This window comes from Hakea prostrata, chromosome 11 (genome assembly GCF_041222555.1).
Source record: "Hakea prostrata isolate BN-2017 chromosome 11, UWA_Hpros_2, whole genome shotgun sequence".
Classification (NCBI taxonomy): Eukaryota; Viridiplantae; Streptophyta; class Magnoliopsida; order Proteales; family Proteaceae; genus Hakea; species Hakea prostrata.
This window is the reverse complement of record NC_142610.1, coordinates 15,684,619-15,706,571: the sequence shown is the minus strand read 5'-3', so window position 1 is coordinate 15,706,571 and position 21,953 is coordinate 15,684,619. Positions and strand designations below refer to the sequence as shown.

General features: G+C 36.7%; 2 protein-coding genes across 2 annotated transcripts; one reads left to right on the top strand and one right to left on the bottom strand.

Annotated features, from left to right (window-relative positions):
* Window positions 1-1,766: 1,766 nt before the first annotated feature.
* LOC149000385 (S-adenosyl-methionine 4-1-methyl-2-pyrrolidinyl-3-oxobutanic acid methyltransferase-like) lies at window positions 1,767-4,289 on the top strand. The gene is made up of 5 exons (XM_089139057.1): window positions 1,767-2,317; window positions 2,726-2,824; window positions 2,909-3,313; window positions 3,401-3,658; window positions 3,742-4,289. Exons 1-5 carry the CDS (start codon window positions 2,297-2,299, stop codon window positions 4,090-4,092), a joined length of 1,134 nt encoding a protein of 377 aa, XP_088995183.1. The 5' UTR covers window positions 1,767-2,296; the 3' UTR covers window positions 4,093-4,289.
* Window positions 4,290-8,293: 4,004 nt separating this feature from the next.
* LOC149000384 (sodium/hydrogen exchanger (DUF1218)) lies at window positions 8,294-20,819 on the bottom strand. Its single transcript, XM_089139059.1, has 3 exons — window positions 20,627-20,819; window positions 9,031-9,248; window positions 8,294-8,717 (listed from the first exon to the last, which is right to left on the bottom strand). The coding sequence occupies exons 1-3, from the start codon at window positions 20,726-20,728 to the stop codon at window positions 8,453-8,455; spliced, it is 585 nt and encodes a 194-aa protein (XP_088995185.1). The 5' UTR covers window positions 20,729-20,819; the 3' UTR covers window positions 8,294-8,452.
* Window positions 20,820-21,953: the final 1,134 nt, after the last annotated feature.

Genomic DNA, 21,953 nt, shown 5'->3' with positions numbered 1-21,953 from the left:
TATCTCCCCGTCTCCCCCATGGCTTCATGACCACAAAAACCAGTGGAAGAACACTAGTCAATTTCCAAAAAGTGTTTTTCACCGTGGGCCCCATAAGTTTTTGTGGTCATGAAGCAAAGTGCTCCCCGTCGGGGTCGCAGATCCGGACTCGTCAATTTGTAGATCAACTATATCTTTTCAAAATCTATATTTGCAACTTTAAAATAAAATTTAAATATATTTCTACAAAATCCTAGGCTTCTAAATCAGTTCTTGAACTACGTTTGCAAAACTAATAAGAAAATTATACATTGGCTGATGATGGGTATCTTTTTTTCTTCGAAACTACAATTTGTTTAGGCTAGTTAAATGCATTTTAATATTATTATGTAGAAGAATATCTATTATATATAATTTAAATATGAAAATGGATTTGTTTCTAATAAAGAGAAATTTTAAACTCTGAGGGGAAAATAGGAAAATCATAAGTAATCATAGCCAAATCTAGGGTCGTTCTAGCCACCACTACTTCATACGCTCCAAGGCTTCAAGAACTCCACTAAAACTCAACTACCTCTATTCGTGCAAGTCTTCATGAACCAAACTCAAACTCAACTACTGAAGAGACTCTAGCAAATTATATCTTATCCACAAATGAATCAAACTTAGAGTTGCATTCAAACACACAAGAGACATAATTCATGCTAAAAACAAATAGATAACTTGAGTAATTCAAACTCTAGAGTTAAAGTCTAAGATTAATTTTGAGCAAAAATCTTATAATTATAAATATGTAATCTGTATAGTCAATCTCAATGAAGTAAATCATATTCTCGTGAACTTAGGTTGCAGAGATCAACGAAACCACGTAAAATTGAATCTCCCTCCCCCACTTTTTTTTTTCCGTCCTCTCTCCTTCATCACATGTTTCTCTAACCCTAACTCATGATTTTTAACAATTATATATACTATCCGATACAAGTCATGGATTCGGAGTGCAGTGTCAAAGGCAACCAGGGAGAAACCGAGATGACCAGAGTGCAGTGTCTTCGACAAATCGATCAGATCTCGTCAGTTAGTGTAAAAGTCGTTTCGCCCCCTGGTTTCGTTTCTCCAGGGGGCGAAACAGGCGAATTTCGCCGAAATATAGTTCCATGGAATCTATGACCTTTAATGGTGTCTTGAAGATATATTAACATAATGCAACACCTTATAAGCATCTCAGTCCTTTTGTAAATTTTTTTTTTTTTTCTTAAGTTCCCAATCCCACCTGCTATCTATCTGGATTTTAATTTGCGGCCACAACTGCCACAAGCAGCCAACGGCCAAATTTTTGCCACATAATCCAAAATGAATTGAACGACTCAGATTGCAAAACGATGGGGTTAAATGCAAATATAAAATTCTTATTTTACAAAACTTATTTTTAAGTTTTTAAATTTACAAATTATACCCTCTGAAATGAATGACTCGTTCGATCGTGGAGGGGCAGAGGAGTGAAAGAAGGGGAAAGGCCAGTGGAAGGTTTAGCCATGTGTTTTGGCTATTTAAACCCCTCCCCTTCTCTTCTTGCTCCACGTATCATCGATCGAATTCTCTCTTGCTCTCTTCTCTAATTATAGCTTCATAACTCATCACTTCTCTCTCTCTCTCTCTCTCCCCCCCTCTTGCTCTCTTGCTCTCTTTTGGAGTTATACACTCCCCTTCCAACATCCTCAACGATGGAAACTGTCAGTCCAATGGACTCATGGTAGGTGTTTACGCTCCCAGAGTCCCAGCCATTCTCGGTTTCAGCAACTCTTTCGATCCCCTTTTGTTGTGCTTCTCAATCGTCCTAGCCATCTTTTTCCTTTCTCTGCTCACCTGGGCAGTCACTCCCGGCGGCTGTGCTTGGCGGCACGGCCGAACTAGAATGGGAAAAACACCCATTACAGGTCCAAAGTGCCTTTCTGTTGTCGGAAGTTTATACCATCTCGGTCGTGGCTTAGCCCACAGGACCCTAGCTTCTATGGCCTCAACATTTGGTGCTAACAAGTTGATGGCCTTTATCCTTGGATCTACTCCTGTTGTGGTTTCTTCAAATCCACAGACAGCCAAGGAGATCCTCACTTCACCCCATTTCGCTGACCGTCCCATAAAGCAATCCACGAGATTGCTCATGTTCAGCCGGCCATTGGATTTGCTCCAAACGGTTCTTACGGGAGACTTCTCAGACGAATTGCTTCCTCGCAGCTCTTCGCACCTAAGCGGTTCGCAGCACACGAAACTGGGCGTCAGTTAGACTGCGCAGCCATGTTGCTTGGCACCTCTTGACCGAATGAGTTCGTTGATTCAGAGGGTATAATATTGTAAATTTAAAAAATTAAAAATAAGTTTTGTAAAAAATAATTTTATATTTGCATTTAATCCCATCGTTTTGTAATCTGAGCCCTTCAATTCATTTTGAACTATGTGGCAAAAATCCGGCCGTTGGCTGCTTGCGGCGGTCGCTGCCGCAAATTAAAATCCTATCTATCCTTTTTTATTTTTATTTTTTGGTGAAGTTTATCTCTCCTTCTCAGTGACATCAATTCCATCCACATATTTGACGAATCGTCATTTCTTAGGAAATGGTGACGTGTGCGATTAGACTTTTCAAACCTCCCAACCGCATTGTATAATTGTTTTTCTTTACTTGGGTAGGTAGATCGAACAGATTTTCTCCTTTTAAATACATCAACATTCTAAGCACAGTTCACATTTGCAGACAAATTATTTGCAGCACAAAGCCATGGAAGTTCAACAAGTTCTCCACATGAATGGAGGGGATGGAGAAATCAGCTATGCTAGCAACTCCGAAGTTCATGTACGTTCTCTCTCTTTCTCTTTCTCTTTCTCTCTCTCACTCTCAGATTCAAGAGATTGAACATTTGTTGTTTCTTTGTTGCAGAAACTAGGGATATCCAAGGCAATACCATTAATAACTCGCAGCATTTCAGATCTATACTCCACAATGTTATCAGAGTGTTTAAGGATAGCAGATTTGGGTTGCTCATCAGGATCCAACACCTTACTAATAACCACAGAGATCATTGATGCCATCCATCAAAAATGTCATCAGTTGAACCATAAAGCTCCTGAATTCCTAGTGTTCCTCAATGATCTTCCAAGTAATGACTTCAACAACATCTTCAAAACCTTGCCCACCTTCTATGAACAGCTAAAGAAGGAGAAGGGTGAACAGTTTGGGCCATGTTGCATTACAGGAGTACCTGGTTCTTTCTATGAGAGGCTCTTTCCAACCAGTTCTATCGACTTCTTTTATTCCACTTACAGCCTTCATTGGCTCTCTCAGGTTTGAAACTTAATTAACAATAGTTAATCATGCACATTCATATTAGTTGTTTTAACATAATTTCTTTGTCGTATACACGTACTATAGGTTCCTCCAACAATTGAAACAAACAAGGGAAATGTTTACTTGTCGAGGACAAGTCCTCCTAGTGTGGTTAAAGCTTACTTGGAGCAATTCCAAAAGGATTTCACCTTGTTTCTTAGTTTGCGTTCTAAAGAAATAACACCAGGAGGAAGAATGGTTCTAACATTTCTAGGCAGGAGAAGTGAAGATCCATTTCGCAAAGAAGAGAAAGTCATCGTAGAGGATATCTTGTCTGATTCACTAAATGACTTGGTCTTAGAGGTATGAATGCTTAACTAATATTTACCCACAAACTTTTTATATATATTTAAAAATTCTTTATAAAAAATTTTATTTTGTTGTAGGATCTTATTGAAGAAGCCAAAGTGGATGCATTTAATTTACCGATTTATATGTCTTCTAGTAAAGAACTAGAAAGCATAGTTAATGCAAAAGGGTCTTTCTATCTTGATCACTTTGAAATATTTGATATCAATTGGTATCGAAGTGATGGTGATGACGACAACAAAACGTTTATGTTGGATGGTGTAACTGGACAAAAAATAGCAAAAACTATGAGAGCTGTGTTTGAACCTATGCTTCTAAGTCACTTTGGGGACTCTATAACTGATACTATACTTTGTAGGTGCATGGAGTATCTCAAGAAGTCAGAGGGTACAGTACTTACTCTATCCATTTCATTAAGAGCAAAGTGATGTTTTAGGACTTTGGGTGTGTAAGAATGATAATAATATCCGAAATGTGCTATTTATGCTTTGGCCTGCACCTTAGCCATCCATCTTCTTTACATGAGTGTTCTATTCATGATTTGTGAAACTGCTTGCCTGATTTTGACTCCATGATTTCATGAAACTTGAAATTCAAACTTCATATGTATTACATCTTCCAATAATCGTTAGAGCTAAGTTTTCCCAGGAGAAATATTTCTCCTTATAAAGAGTAAAGTGGTTCACATTTTTATTCAAAAATCAGAATTATGAAAGCATATCAGTGAAGTGGTGCATTTTTTAATACATATCTTTTGTCTAAGGTCACAATTTACAAGATTGCTTACATATAAATAATTGTCTTTGAGGGATAATGACAATAATTTTTTTTCTTTTTGGGGGACTATGTTGGTAGCCAATGAAATGAAATAATTCATAGAATTCATCTCCTAGTCAAGTTATATGCGTATTCTTTATGCCACCACGAGAAAGAGAAAGCTACTGGATTGGTAGCAGTCGTTTCACTGATATTAGTGGACTTCAACTCCTTGTAATGGTAGATGTTCTTCTATTGTAGTTGTGACAATCTCTTATATAGAAATAATAAGATCAAAAATGTCTAATTCGAACTTCCGTCTTTCTATACTTTCTTTCTCTTCGCCCCCCCCTTTCCATTTCCAACTAAACCCAGAGGTCCGGGTTTAAACTTCTTGTGGGTGCAACTCCTTTAAAAACCACACTAAATAAAGGTGGACCCACCTCCTTAACATTTTCTCCAACCATGTGACTCCCTCCACACATAATCCTACCGACCAAGAGAGTGCTATGACAAGATAGGGGAGGTTGGTGAAAAGTTTGCATCAACCATTTCCACTCGCAAGATTGGTTACCATTCTGGTTGAGGTCTACATTTGTCCTACCATCCAGAATATGTCCACTGAGAGTCTCAGTAGCTAAGCAGTTTTGGGAGTTAAGCAGTGTTAGTGATTTATAGTTACAGAAATTCGCATGTCCTAATTTAGATTTAATATCTACTAAGTCAGATATTAAATGAATAGGTCATTGAGTCTTTGGTGGGTTATAGAATAGTGGGGTTGCCATCTCTTCATTTACCCAGACTTCCTGTATGTAGTCTGCATATTGCATGTCTTCCTTCATTGCCTTTATTATTGCTTCCAGAGAGTTGTTCTTTGTCAGGCATCCTGTTTTTGTCCACATGATCTTGTCTTTTTCCAGAATCCCTGCGCTCCACCCAGCTGTGTCTAATGATTATGATGTTGTTGACAATGACTTTAAGCAGACAAGAAAGGAATGCAATGAGGTCATCATTGTGGAACTAATGCGAGCCCATTTATTAGGAAAAAAATTGATTTCAAAATTAAAAAGATAAATTATTTATATATGTTCTTGTTACGCAATAATTTGGGGATCAAATAAACATTTTTAAATTATATACTTGTGAACAAGGAACAAATATTTCGGTTGAATTCGGTGGACAAATTGGCGAATTTAGCCAAAATTCCGGCGGAAAATTGGTGAAAGTCTCGCCAGATGGGGAAAATCAAAAATGCATTAAATGCAAAATGAAAAGGCAAAATAGCTGGAAAAACATAAAATGCATTAAATATTGATTTGACAAAAGGAAAAACAACAACCACGTCATCCTCATCCCTCAACCTTACCATCACTAACTCCCCACACAACCACGACCACGTGTATGGATACCAAAGCCCAACGTAAATGTTATTTTTTTATTATTTTTTTTTAATCTAAATAACGCAACAATGCAACAGCCACACCACCACCACGGAGCCTTGCAGCAGAACATTTACGTTCCTACGATGAGATCAAAGATGAAACAATAGACCTTTGGAGTCGTGTTTGGTGTTTAATATTCGCTGCAATCTACAATCCTAGCCAAAAAAAGATTCAGACTGATCGCTGCTCTCTTCTCTGGCGTCTTTGCTACCGCCAAACTGGCGATATCTCATCAGTTCGGCAAGAAAAAGGCCCACCGATCTCGTTTCTGGGGGCCTTTTCGGTTCGGTGATTACCGATATCACCGAATTTCAGCGATGATATATGGTTCCTTGCTTATGAAAGCAAAGAAATTTTAAATATAAACTTATGTTGTTGATGTTTTATAAGTATTATTATTTTCTTTTTTAATTTCCTACACTCAAGAAATTTTCCACCTTTTTGTGCCTATGACCATATTATCAGTTTCGTTATAACATATATGAACACCATTTAAGACAACCATTTTCAAAGTTGATGCTTAAGAATTATAAAACTTGAGAAACCATGGAAGTTCAATAGGTTCACATGAATGGAGGTAATCGAAATCTGTTTTTGAATTCATATTTGCATTCATTTAGAGGTATTTGAATCCATCCGATTACTAATAGGAGGTAGATATGGTACACCCCTTTCTTACTAATTATTATCCATCCGATTAAGTTACTTATTTAAATTTATTTTTCTTATATTTATAATTTTTCTACCTGTGATATGTGATTATTTTTCTAGATTTTCTACTAAAATAGCTATCAAAGTTGCTAAATTCTTAAATTTCAAATGTAGCCCTCACAAATAAAATGGAACAGATGTAAACTAGTAGTCGAAAACTTTTCTACCTGTGATATGTGATTATTTTTCTAGATTTTCTACTAAAATAGCTATCAAAATTGCTAAATTCTTAAATTTCAAATGTAGCCTTGCAAATAAAATGGTAAAGATGTAAACTAGTAGTCGAAAACTTATCTGATTATCATCTGAATCCATCCGAAAACCGATAGAATTTTTTTTCACAAAGGGGCTTTATTAAGCCAAGGGATAAGGATATTAATATGCCTCAACAGAATCAAACCCACGACCTCTTCACTAAAAAGTGTTGGTTTCAACCACTAGAACAGCTCTGTGTTGGCATCTATTCTGTTAACTCAATAATTCAAGTACCCCTCAGAACACGCGTTTTTCGCTGACCCACAAAAATGAACTTTTTTTTCCTTTTCAGGAACTATTGATAACCAGGGAAAATCAATGGTTATAGATTTACTTTCCACCAACTTGCCTAAATGTTTAAGAATTGTAGATTTGGGCTGCTCATCAGGACCCAACACCCTTTTAGCGATCATAGAGATTATTGAGGCCATCCATCAAAGATGTCATTAATTGAATCGAAAAATACATGAATTCCAATTGTTCTTCAATGATCTTCCAAAAGTAATGACTTCAACGCCATTTTAAAAAACCTTATCCACCTTATCTGAACAACTGAAGAAGGAGAAGGGTGAAAAGTTTTAGTCATGCTTCATCACAAGGTTACCTGGTTCTTCCTACAGGCTCTTTCCAACCAGTACTATAGACTTCATTCATTCCTTTTACAGCCTTCATTGGCTCTGTAGCTCATGTTTGAAACTTGATGAATATTAGTGTATCATGCTTACATTCTTACCAATTGTTTTAATAAAAAATTTCCCATTGTGCATACTGTAGGCTCCTCCAACCGTTGGAAATAACAAGGGCAATATTTAGTATGTGCAGAAGGGTCTTTCTATCTAGATCATTTAGAAATCCTTGATGTCAATTGGTATAAGTTATGATGATGGTGATGACAAGAAGAAATCTGTGGAATGGCATAAGCAAAAAGCAGCGAAGAGTAAGAACTGCATTTGAATGTATGATTGATAGTCACTTTGGGACTCAACTGAAATTATACTTGGCATGTACATGAAATATCTCTGAGAAGTCGGAGGGTACATTTGTTAGTTTTCTCATTGCCATGAGAGCAAAATGATGTTTTAGGACCCTTGAGGCATGTTTTAGGTCTTTAACAGTTATCACTAACTAGTTCTCCAAGACTCCAACCAAGCAAATAGCAGGCTATTTCTACAGTCTAGACCAGTAATTCAACATTAGAGAAGCAGATTAACTGCAAATTTGTGGTTTCAACACCTAATGACTTCTCTCAGCCTACTCACCTTAGAAAACAGATGAAATGCCCAGTGATGAGGAATGAAAACCAGTACAAACCTTTATTATGACTATGAACCATATGCCCGTGCTATCGCCCAATTTACACTTAGTCTCAGATCAAGATTTACGGTTCCCTGGTTTGATCAAGCCTTGTTATGTTGATACTTCTGCAAATCTGATTTGTTTTATCCAGCACACAGCAGGCAATATATGGTACCAAGGCAATAGAGGAATGCTATTTTCACTTACCGTCACAAGACAATCACTAACGGAGGATTGTCACACGATTTACAATCACAGTAATCACAATTTCCAGCAACATAAGATTGAGGCAGTCAAGAGCCGAGATCAGATGTAGTTGGGATCCAGTTTATGCATAACCAGTCATCCCCACTGTTGAGCTGGTACGATTTGCTTTCTTCACAGTTTGAGACGTAGCCTTGGTGAAGTGCATGTAGTAATACACATTTAGGATCATTGTGATGACCACAAACACAGCTCCTGCTATGAAAACCCCTTTTCTCAATGATTCACATGACAGGTTATGGGCATAAATCATGCCCCTGTATTTGGTGTGATAGGCATTTTTGACTGCACCAGCCATCAGACACGCCTCGGCAATCAGGAAAGTTAACCTGCCAACGAGAGCACATTAAATGGGAATGCTGTTAATAGCTCATACATATTCACAACTAACTCGAGCCACAGGTAATTAAACGGAGACAGGTACAAAATGTCAAAACACTGATTCGAAGTGAGGCACAAATGAGCCACCTGAATTTCCAAATTCACAAAAATATAAATCAAACTTACGGGGTCAAATGGTAGTAACACATGTAGTTGGGGAAAAACACAGAAATTGTTAACCATTAATAACAGGAAAGAGGGCCAAATGAAGTATTCTTGTTCTTACTTACAACTGAATCACAGATACACAAGATATCTTACCACGATGACCCAAAGTAAATGATTGACCAAGCTCGATTTCCACCAGGGGCCAAAGGCTTGCCAAAACACATGCACTTTGTGACACCCATAAGCAGAGATTCACTGGAGAGAAGAAACAAGAATGACCCAACACCATATCCAGTTGCCACATCTGAGTCGTAAGAACAGTACGTCATATTGACAGTTGCAGTGTCACCAACAACTGGAAGCAATGTCCACTGCAACAGAAACAATTTTATCACATAAGAGGATTGACCAAAACACTAGCAAACAGATTCCCCAAAAAAAAGGGATCAAATTTCTGCTCTAGACAAACAACATTTCAAGTAGAATGCTTATATAGGTTTGGCATCATGCTTACAACAGAAATACATCAAATAACATTATATTTAGGACTAGGACCCATTTAGATGCCCGAATAAAATGTAGTTCCATACTTCATAACATAGTTGTCAAAGCAGCAAGGTAAACCATAACATTGGAGATTGTCCGAAAAGTAAGGTGTCACCAACAAGATGGCAATCAAGGTGTGATTTTTTGGCGAGGATTAGGGTTTCACTGGCTGGTGAAACCAGTGAAACCCCGAAATTAAATCGGCGACATTTGCAAGGGTTTCGGCCAAGTTTCTTTTTTGTAGATTAGAAGGAGATACAAATATTACCTTATAATTTGATTTCTAATTCTACATTTATACATAAATTTAGTTAACCTTACTTCACAATTTCAAATACATCTTTGTTTTCAATTATAATTTCAATCAACCTTACCTTTACAATTTGGTTTCCAATTAAGGAGATACAAATATTACCTTATGATTTGATTTCCAATTATAAATTTATAGATTTAGTCAACCTTACTTTATAATTTCAATTACATATTATAATTCTAATCAACCTTACCTTTACAATTTGATTTTCAATTATAATTTCAATCAATCTTACTCTGTTTCTAATTATGCATTTAAAATTTTCAATCAACCATACCTTACTTTGTGTTTCGGACAATCAACCTTACTTTTCCCCTCTAATTTCGTATATCAATGACAAGAAATCATAAAAAGAAAAATTGTTAGACAAAAAAAAAAGACAAAATCAAAGAATCGGCGATTTCTTGCCGATTTTTCGCCCATATATTGTATACATTGTGTCGGGTATATTTCGTGTCGCCTCCTTCTGAAACTTGGAGATATTTTGCCAAAAAATCCTTCCATGATGGCAAGGCAACATATTATTCTATTCAAAATAAAAATAGGTAGTTCAATTCCATGATAGAGGCATCACCTAGGGAAACCCTGATACAGATGTTTCAAACATCCTATTATTCTATCAAAATAAAAATATTAGCAAACCAGTCTGGACCCAGCAGTCAACCATCAAACCAGCCGAACTGTCATCAGGGAATTAGGGTAGGTACTTCAAGTTGGACCAGAACTGCTTGGAAACTGGACAGAACTGTACTGACGGGTTCAACCCAGACAACTAAATCAACATAAGGACATTTGCCCAAAATCCCCAGAAAGCTCAAGTTGGAATTATTTTGTGAGCTTTAGTTTAACCCTCCTATTTCTATTTAATAAAGTTTATGGAGGCAGCACTTATTATTATGAAGCCTCCCTTGTTATCATGGTTTGAGATCTCTCAGCAAGCCAAAAAAAACAAGATCTCGGCTGAAATCTGATATTTTATCTAGCTCAACTCGAGTGAACTTGAGGCCAAGTCCATGTCGGTGGGTTTTAGGGCTCAGGTTAGGCTGTAATTTGGTGTCTAGCCTATTTTAGGCCTTCTAAACATGATAGTAGCCTTGGATTTGTGAGAACAAGGGTATAGATAAGTTTCAACTCAACCATAACTTGAAACCAAAACATTGAAGAACTGAACATGCAGACTTATAAAACATTAAATACACCATTATTTAATATAAATGAAAACATAAAAGTCTATGATGAAGAACTAGCAGCCCACAACACTGCCCAGCAGCATCAAACCATGTTTTCGCCCCTGGGGTATTCTAGTAATTTTGGGGCAGACCTACTCAAACCAAGAAGGCTTAATTGTAACAAGTAATTCTAGGAGTCCAATTCTATATTTATTTTGATATATTTGGGCCAGCATAAGAGCAGTTAGGTTGGAGCCCTGGTTTAGTTAGGAGTTCTATATAAAATAGAAGTCCATTTTAATTTATGTTTCAAAGTTGAGTACTGTTAGGAGTTTTCTACAACAAAAATAAGCCTTGTCCCAACTAAATGGGGTCGGCTACATGGATTCTTGCCCTCCAATCAGTTCTGTTCAAGGCCATGCTAGATATAAGGGCTAAGCTATACATATCATTTCTCACCACTTCTCCTAAGGTTATCTTAGGTCTACCCCTAGCTCTTCTAGTTCCTTCAATATGGATTATATCACTTCTCCGTACAGGAGCATTTATAGGTCTCCGTTGAACGTGGTCGTGCCACCTCAAACGACTTTCTCTAAGCTTATCACTTATGGGAGCAACTCCCAGACCAACTCTAATATGATCGTTTCTTATCTTATCCATCCTAGGAGTTTTCTAATATATATATATATATATATATATATATAAACAGCCTATTTCTTGCAACAAATTAGTTTTTGATGAATAAAATTATTGAAGAGCTATCCACAAAATAAAAACTCTTCTAGAACTTAAGGAAATAGAATGTATGGATGCATTATAGCATGTCAATCCAAATCCTCGTAGAAACACTACCAAAATACGAACTAGTAATAATCACATACGAGTTTTAAATCCCTTATACTTGATCAGCCCATTACAACAGTAAACTCAAAAATACTAAGCTCATGGTCCATACAACCAATTGGACACACACAATTAAACAAATTGGTCCATTCTTGCCCAGTTCAATGACCCAATTTATTGTTGGCGTTATTGTTGTTCTGAACTGTATCATGTCTCCCATATTTGGAGTAAAAAAAAAAAAAGAACTCATCCACGAGTTTCAGGCACATACAAGTTTTCTAGTGATACCGAATCAAATTCACAAAAACTCATCCACGATTTTTGTAGTGATACCAAATCAAAACCTATGGAGAAGTTTTCTAGTGAAAATGCATCAGATCCACACATTCAACTTTAGTCAGAAATTGAATTCAGCATCCCTCAAAAGCGTTCCATCAACACAGAGGCAATGCTATCCTCCCATACTTCGAATACTGAATGATGGCTACTAATAACCCAAAGACAAGAACCAATAGCCTACAAACATCTAAAATATCAAGGTCTCCAATCAATCCTTTAAACGAGCAATATCGGCTGCCTGGCTAAAGGTTGCAACTCAGATCACAAGGCTTATTAGGTGTGAAGAATAAACACCAAAATTAGAAGTGGATCAGGTGGTTAGTATGGGAGATATCAAGTGATTACAAAAATAGAAAGTGGCTAAACTTAGAAACTTAATGTGATGAACAGAGGACAACATCAACAGACATGAAATATGCACTGAGTGTACACACAACAGAAAGGGAATCGAAAAAAGCAACTCTCGAATTAGTAAGTGGTTACAGAAAATAGAAAGTAGCAAGACACAATGAGAAACAGAGAGAGGGAGAGAGAGAGAAGCCTCACAGAAAATCGTTCAGCTAAACAGGCTTAACCAAAGGGATGAGACCCAACCAAGCAAGGAAAAATTTCTTGCCAAACAGAAGCCCCAGTAGCTACAACTGAAACCCGCTGGACTCCCGTCTAATCCTCCTGGACTATGTCAACCAACCTATGGGAAAACTCACAAGGCTCTGAAATGAATTAACCACTACAAATTTCCAAACCATATAATCAGCAGCTAAATTTACCTCCCTCCATCCAACATGAGTAATTCCAAATCCAGCAAGTGTCTTAAGGGAGTTCAGAATCCTGCTCTTTAGCACCTCAACTATCCCAGGACCCTTGATCTTCCTGCTCAGAATTTCCAAAGTCAACAAAGAATCAGATCTTATGGAGATGTGAACCAAATTTTGTCTCTACACAAGTTACTACCAATCCAGATTGCTTCCATTTCTATATAGAGCACCGATGTATTTTCTCATTTCCCAACAAATGCAAAGACACCTTTCCGATAATCATCTCTCACTATACCTCCATAAACAGCAGACTCATCCAAGAGGAAACCATCACAGTGCAGGGCCACCATCTCTCAAGGAGGAAACCATCACAGTGCAGGGCCACCATCTCTCAAGGAGGAAACCATCACACTATTTTATAATTGATGTTGATTATTGTTACAATAAATAATGTCTACTGAGAGTTTATACATGAGTTAGTTAAATCCAATTTACAAAGTTGCTTTACTGTGAGTTGACATGCTCATAGAGTCAGAGCTTCATCACCAGTTTCTTGTGTGGTATTGGTTGTTTCTTGTGACCAGGAATATGAAAAGTCAAACACTGGCCATACCATAAAAACCTTTACAGAGAAAATATCATTGCACATATCTACAATACAATTGTCGATTAAGGAGTTGATGAGGATGGAAACTAATATGAAGTCATCTTTGGAAAGCATAATCCAGTACAGTCGGAAGGAACATAAAGCACCATATATGACAACAAAATATTCCAGTTGCATGAACTGTGACCACTGAAAACACAAATTAAGCAACTCCCCTGTAATTATCTAAGGTAAACAACTAGTGAAGGGCTCGACTATCATGCATACTGAGGACAACAGAAAAACTAAATTGGTATAAGCCACATATTGCACAATTTCACATGCATACCCTCTTAAAAAACAAGAAGTCAACATAAAGTGGAATATCAAGACCTCAAAGTAGTTTCTAAGAATCATCTTGTACAACAAGGCAACAGCAACTTCTCTGAACAACATTCATCTACCTGTGAAACAGCACAAACTAATTTGTTATTCCCAAGTTGACACTGGGGGGGGTGAATCAGTGTCTACTAAAATTCTCTTTGATATGACACTTCTTTAATCTCAAGACAAGGTTGATCAAGACAATCCTATAGTTATCAACCACACAAAGACACGTCCACCACACACCATGATGTGGTTGGGTCTACCAGACAATGTTCCACCACTCTACAATCAAAGCACTCCAATATATACAACACAAAAATAAACTAAAGACAAGACACCAAATTTACGTGGTTCAGCCAAATTGCCTACATCCACGAAGTAACGCCCTAAATAGAGCTTTGTATTTCCTCAATACTTTGATCAAAGAGCACCCACTCTCAATATAGTCAATACATAGAGCACCCGCTCCAATATGAACTCTTGCACCCAGAAGAATATAAGGTTACAACCTCAAACAACTCAAACCTAACAAGCAACTACATGAAAGGCAAAACTTTTCAAATTAGGGAGATTACAATAGATTACGCACCTACATTCTTCAACATTTTCATCAAAATACACATCCGAGCTTGTTCTCCATACTAATCATGTTTCTTTGCTTCTTCTACTTGTTTTTCTTGGTAAAAAATTGCAGCTATTTCGCCCAAAATTGAGCTTTTGAAGAGGATGAATGTAAATGTTCAGGAACAAACGGATTTCAGCTTCTAGATGAGTCCTAAAAGGAATCCGACCATAAAATTGTGGGATATTCACTTAAAATAACAGGTAACATATAAGTCGTTGGATGTTTTAAGTTATATACAACTTTTCACATGACCATTTCAAATAGAATCTTTTATGATACTATCTTAAAACATGCAATACACTAGATCATTTTAATCATCATATTTTGCAGTGTACCACATATGCATGCTCCCGACCAACCAAAAACCACGCAATGGAACCTTTTCCTTCTTGGACAGTTAAAATCCAAATGCATCAATCTTAACCATTAAAATCGGATCTTTATCCTTCTCCTTCTAATAACAGTTAGATTTGCACTATTAAATCTTTTAAAATTACAAGTTCCTCCTCAAGACTTAAATCTTCTTTCAAAAACACCCCCCAAACTCTTCAAAAATTATATTTTAACCCCAATGAAAGATAGCATCACAAAGAACAATTTTTTTTTTTTTATGTCCACACTGCCTTGATTTGCTTCCATATCGCGCATTCACATAAGAAACACCATAACTTCTTCATTTGATATCGGAATCACAATACGAAAAGTGCATCGGAAACAAGACTTCATGAACTCACCCTTTGGAATTGTTGGCAACTACCTTCCTTTTTTCTTTTCTCTCCTCCTTTGACAACAAGTACAAAAGGGTGCCTTTGCTCCCCCTAGAATAGTCTCTACCACAGAAATGCCTATCGCATCTTCCTATCATTTGGAGAGATGATGCTCTATGTACTCTCTCACTTGCTCCCCCTTAGAGCAACTACTCCAAGCTTTACTCTTAACCTCTCAAAGTTGTCTTTGGGTAGTGGTTTTGTGAAGATATCAGCCACTTGATCTTCTATAAGAGCAAGTTCTAAGATCGCTTCACCTTTCATCGCTTTTCCATCAAGAAATGATATCTTATATCAACATGCTCGGTCCCAGAATGTAGCAAAGGATTCTCAAAGATATTAATAGCACTCTTGTTATCACACTTGGGGAAAAGCTTAGTTGTTTGGTATAGCATGAAGCAAGATTCTATATCTTTGTCTACAACAAAGGCCGAATATATAACAACTGCAATTAGTTGTACTCTAAGTGATTTGGATAAAGAGAAATTTTTTATTTTGGCATCCAACATGATGTACATGTAGTGATCCAGCGTATTGTATGTTTTAAGATAGAATCAGAAAAGATTCTATTTGAAATAATTGGGTGAAGTCTAATATAACTTAAAACATCCAACGGCCCATATTTTATCTGTCATTTTAAATGAATATCCAATGGTTTCATGGTTAGATTCCTTTGAGGACTCATCCAGAAAGTGAAATTCGACAGTTCCTACACATTTACATTCATCCTCTTCAAAAACTAGATTTTGGGCAGAACAGTGGCAATTTTTTTAGGGTCTTTGGCTTGTGGAGACCAAGAAAAACAAGGAAAAAAGGCGAAGAAGCAAAATTAACATGGAGAACAAGCTTGAATGTTTATTTTATTGAAAATGTTGAAGAACGTAAATGAATAATCTATTGTAATCTCTCTCATTTGAAAAGTTTCACCATTCAAATAGTTACTAGTTAGTTGAATTGTTTGAGGTTGTAGCCTTATATTTTTGTGAGCACAAGAGTTCATACTAGAGTGAGTACTCCATGTATTGAATGTATTGAGAGTGAGTGCTCTTTAATCCTTATATTAATCAAAATGTAGTTAAAATATTTTGAGTAAATACGAAGCTCTATATAGAGCATTACTCCATAGATGTAGGCAATTCGGCCGAACCACGTAAATTTGGTGTCTTTTGTCTCTAGTTTATTTTTGTGTTGCATATATTGGACTGTTTTGATTGCAAAGTGGTGAAACAGTGTCTGGTAAACCCAGCCACATTATGGCATGTGGTGACCCTGTCTGTGTGTAGTTGATAACTACAAGATTGTGTTGATCAACCTTGTCTTGAAATTAAAGAAGCGGCATATCAAAGAAATCTTAGTAGACACTGATTCATCCCCCTCTCAATGTCAACTTGGGAATAACAACTGATATCAGAATTAAGTTCCCACGGAGAGAAGTTTAACCACTTCGGGATCTATTCAGAGAGATTGTAAGAATGGCCAAGATTAAAGGAAGCTTAAAAGACTTTGGAAAAGTTTCATTTTTTTTTATGGTACAGGATATAATTCTTCGAAAAGAAGAATGCAAATATACATTGGATCACTAGGTTATAATGTATGGCAGTCAGTAACTAATGGCTATGAGGAACAAATAACTCCACTAACAGATAATGAGGCTAAAAAGGTTTATACACACAATCTCAGGGCACTAAATGCTATTGTGTCTGGACTGAATGAAAAGATCATAACTAAAGTAATGGAGTGTGATACAGCTAAAGAAGTCTAAGACAAATTAATAAACATCTATAAAAGGGATGTCAAAGTTAAGGAAACCAAATTGCAAATCTTCAGTGTACAATTTATTTGAAAATCTCAAGATGACTGAAGAAGAAAAAATAGACAACTAAATGATCAAAGTCAATGAAATTGTGAACTACATTAGAGGAATTGGTGAAAAAATTCAAAATTATGTGATATGGCAAAAGATTCTTCGATTTGTGCTACCCAAGTATGACTCCAAAGTCTCACCCATTGAAGAAGCCAAAGACTTGGATACAATCGTTCTTGATGAAGAACATGGAACATTTAAAACCTATGAGATGAGAACTGAAAAAACAAGTTCATAGACAAAGAAGCAGCATTCAAAGTAATGAAGAAGCTAAAGGTTAAAGAAGCAAAAGAATCTGGAGAGACTGATGATGAACTTAAAGCTTACTTAGCTAGAAAGTTCAAGAAAAACAGGTATACACAAGGGAAAGTCAGTTTTTAAGTGCTTCGGTTATGGGAGAATAAGGACACTTTGCCTCTAAATGTCCTAAAAGAGGAACAATAGATGAATCAAAAGATGAAGAGGAAGAGAGCTATGATAGGAAGGCAAAGAAAAAAATTCTTACCAAAAAAAAAAAAAAAAGTCTTTCGACTAAAAAGAATTAGATGAAAACAATGACTCAACTGATGAGGTTTTATTTATGACTATTGAAGATGATAAATCACCTCAAGCTCAAGAAAAATCAGATGATGATGAAGACACTAAAGGTGAAATTGATTATGTTGGTGAGTTGTACTTTGCTTGTTTAATCTCAAAAAAGAAATGAATAATCAACTTAAAAATTCAGAAACAGCAATCAAGGAATTTTTTTGGTCAACAACAATCAAGGAATTGACAATCATAATAAGTGAATTAGAACATATTATAAATGACTCATCATCTTGTCTCTCTCTCAAGGGTAACGAGTGTGAAGAACTTGAAGAAGAAATTGAAAGATTAAAATCTAAACTTAAAGGAGAACAAAAAACGAGTTACTTAGAAGTTGCCACATCATACACTCCAGTTACTTTGAACTTCAAGGACAAGGCAGTTGAAAATCAAGTGACAGGGACTACTCATTCTACTTCTAGTTGGGCAAGAGATAATGTGCTAGACAAGATTTTGAGCGTTCAGATGTCACCCCATATTAAAACTAGACTTGGGTACTCTAAAGAGGAATGTTCAAATGTAGCAAAGACCAATGGAAATGGAACTGCAAGAAATCCAATGACTTTTGATGAAGAATAACAAAAGAATCCATATGTTGGCAAACTAAGCCAAAAATGAGTAAAGATGGCTATACTAGAGTTCACCTTAAAAAATTTAAAAGTCAAAGCTTTAATGGGTATTGTTATAGATGCGACATCTTTGGACACAAAGTGGCAAATTACAGGAAACAAAATAGGGATATAGCATTCAACAACATGAATAGATTTACTCCATTAGTTGAGGTTGAAACAGTGTGCTTTAGATGTTTCAAGGTAAGACCATTCTTCCTTCACAAAGGAAGAGAAACGCTCCACAAAAGCAAGCTCAAACACATGCACAAACAATTCAAAGAAAGCCTAAAGAACTATTATTGCATCAAATAAAGCAGCTTGGGTTGAGAAAGGACAAATTGTTTGGTAGTTCAAATAGCTTTCAAGGCCCATAGTAATGAGGTACCTTGATTCTTGATGGTGGGTGTTCCACCCATATGACAGGTGACAAAAATAGGTTCTCAAGCTTGGATGCAATTAAAGGTGGCTTAGCGAGATTTGGCAACAATGATAGGGTCAAGATTGAAGATAGAGGCTCAATTAAGCTGGATGAAGGAAAGTTGAAATCCAATAATGTCTTATATGTGAGTTGGCTCAAACACGTAGGCATGATATTCTTTTCACTAAAGAAGGATGTGTAATCAAGAAATCAAAGAATGGTAAAATTGTGGCTCAAGGAACTAGGACTACAGGAAACTTATGTCTTATCAAATGCTAGTGAAGACATGTGCATGATGAGTCAAAAGGACGAAAGCTTGTTATGGGATAGATGTTGGGGCATATAAATTTCGAGAATCTTGCCAAGCTTAGTAAGAGGAAAATTTTGAGAGATCTTCCAAAGATCAAGAGGTCTACAAATTATGTATGTGGTCCATGTCAAAAGGAGAAGCAAAGTAGAGCCACTTACAAGCCTAAGGAGTATCACATATGCATGCTCCCAACCAACCAAAATTCACACAATGGAATCTTTTTCATCTTAGACACTTAAAATCCAAGCGCATCAATCTCAATCTTTAACATCGGATATCTATCCTTGTCCTAATAACCATTAGATTCGCACCATTTAATCTTTCAAAATTACACGCTCCTCCCTGAGATAAAGACCCCCAAACTCTTCAAAAATTACATTTTAACGCCAAATGAAAGATTGCATCACAGAAAGCAATTTTCCTTTGATGTCCACGCTGCCAAGATTTGATTCCATATTGTGCACTCTCTGAGAACACCATAACTTCTTCATTTGATATCAGAATCACAATCCGAAAATTGCTTCCGAAAGAAGACTTCATGAACTACATTTTACCAGTTGAAATTGAACGCACAAAACAATTGCATGACTACCTAAAAATTCATCCAAGATGACCCTTGCGCAGTGACTTGTGAAATCTATCGTCCTAAGGAATCTTCGTTTTAACCAAAACTCTTAAATCTTTTCTTAAACACTCAAAACCATTGTAATAGTGTTAATTATTCTCTAAAAACATAGTGATCGCCCAAAGTCTTCTATGGGACCTTCACTTCAGTACACGCCATACACTTTTTTGCATTTTGGTTGCCAACGACAACATATGCAATATCAGCCAATGGATCAACGTATCGTGCAACTGAAGTCATTTCAGACCTCAAACCCATGTCCGAGAATCATCACATACAACAACGCAACAGTAACTTCTCTGAAGAACATTCCTCAAACTATGAAAGACTAAGAATAATTAATGTAGCAGAAGTCTCTTCCAAACACACACAGCACTTCGGCAAATCAAAAAATATATATATTCTTTGGAGCAAATGCGAAAAAGCATTGAATCTATAAAGACTTGAGAAACAGATCTTTAAGTCTACCTTTGCATAACAAACGGAAACTCATCTAACTAAATCGTTCCAGGCAAACTAAAAAGATGCAAAATTTCGGCTAATACCAGAGGATCCTTCAGAAAATAGAGCTAGTGAAAACAAGAACTGAATCTTCAAAGACTTTAGAAACAGATCTTAAACCCTACATTTGACAACAAACAGAAACTCATCCAACAGAAGTCGTTCCCAGACAGACAAAAAAACGCAACTTTTCTGCTAATCGGAGGAGACTTTCTTTGGAATATAGAGCTAATTAGGACAAGTATTGAATCTTCCAAAGCATCAGAGGCAGATCTTAAACCCTGAAGTTCACAACAAATAGACACAATTTCACATCTAACCATACTGAAGCAACCTGAAGAGTTTAAAAAAAGCATATTCGTTCACTAAGATAGGAAGAACGTTAAACACCAAAACTCCATGCGCACATCAAAAACCCTAACTGAACACTCTCGGCAGCTACAGGGAAAGAAGTAGAAAGAAGAAAAAGCTCAGAGCGAAGATGTGAATAGAGGCTCACTTTGCTTCTTCGGCGTTCGGCAGCAATGGCGAATCCGAAAGCGACTAAGCTCAAAGCTACAACCAACAAGTACACCAAGGAAGAGCCTCTCGCCTCTCCCATATTCTCAGGCTTCTCGATTCTCCTTTGCTCTTCTTCCCTTCTACTTTTTTTCTGCTTTGGTTGCTTACCTCTCTCAGCCTTTTAGACTCACTGAAAGGAAAGTGCACTGTGTCAGTGTGAACTGGGAAGAGGTTTAGAAAATGTGAGACAGGGCCCACTGGTCAAAGTCAAACCATGGTCATCTCGAATCATATCGGATCGGGTACTGGGGAATCATATCGGATCGGGTACTGGGGAGAGGTTTAGAAAATGTGAGGTTTTTTTTTGTTTTTTCCAAAAAATATTTTTCACCGTGGGCCTCACTGGTTTTTGTGGTCATGAAACAACGTTTGTGCTCCCCGTCAGGATCGCTGATCCGGACTTGGTGCTGGATACCTATAGAGTCGGGATCAGCTCCCCTACGCCTTCCCGACCACAAAAACAGTGGTCCGTTGTGAAAAACACTTTTTGGAAAAAATTAAAAAATTAAAAAAAAAACTCAAAATTTCACCTGTGGATCCCATCCCACTATATTTTTGTGGTTGAGAAAGCATTGTGCTCCCTGAGGGGGAGATGATCCCCATCCTACCTGCACACCTGATATGCAAAAAAATACCCAAATCCCTCCTAAATGCGCTAAGCGGGTATCAGATCCTCTCCACCAAGTGCATGGTGTACCTAACTTTCTCTCACACAAGTCACCTAACACGTCTTGGAATGGCATGTAGCCATGTATAGATAGACTATGAGAGAGAAAAATTAGTTGCACCGTGCATCATCTGGAGTCAAGAAAATCCAAATCTATAGCGATGTAAGATTTTCTATTATTGGGGTAAACAAATAGAAAAATTAAGGGTTACCAAAAAAAAAAAAAAATTAAGAATGTCAACTATATTTTCTTTGTCTTAGTACAAGGGCTTAAGATTTCTAGTGCCACCCCTGAGTTATCCCCTGCAATTAATGTTATCGTTTGGATTATTCGACATATAGACAAAACCCCTTACTACTAATACCATTAAGTCTTAGTTAGATTTTATTATACATTCCTAAGAATACCTAAACGTTTTAATTGAAGAAGATGTAAAAGGTATTAAAAAAAGATAGTTTTGAGAAAATAGAAATCATGTAAAAGATGTGAAAACGAAAGGAGAATAGTGATTGTCAAAAATAAAAATAAAAAAGACAAAAATGAGTCAAATATAAAAAAAAATATATATATTAAAAATATTTTTATCTCGATTGAAAA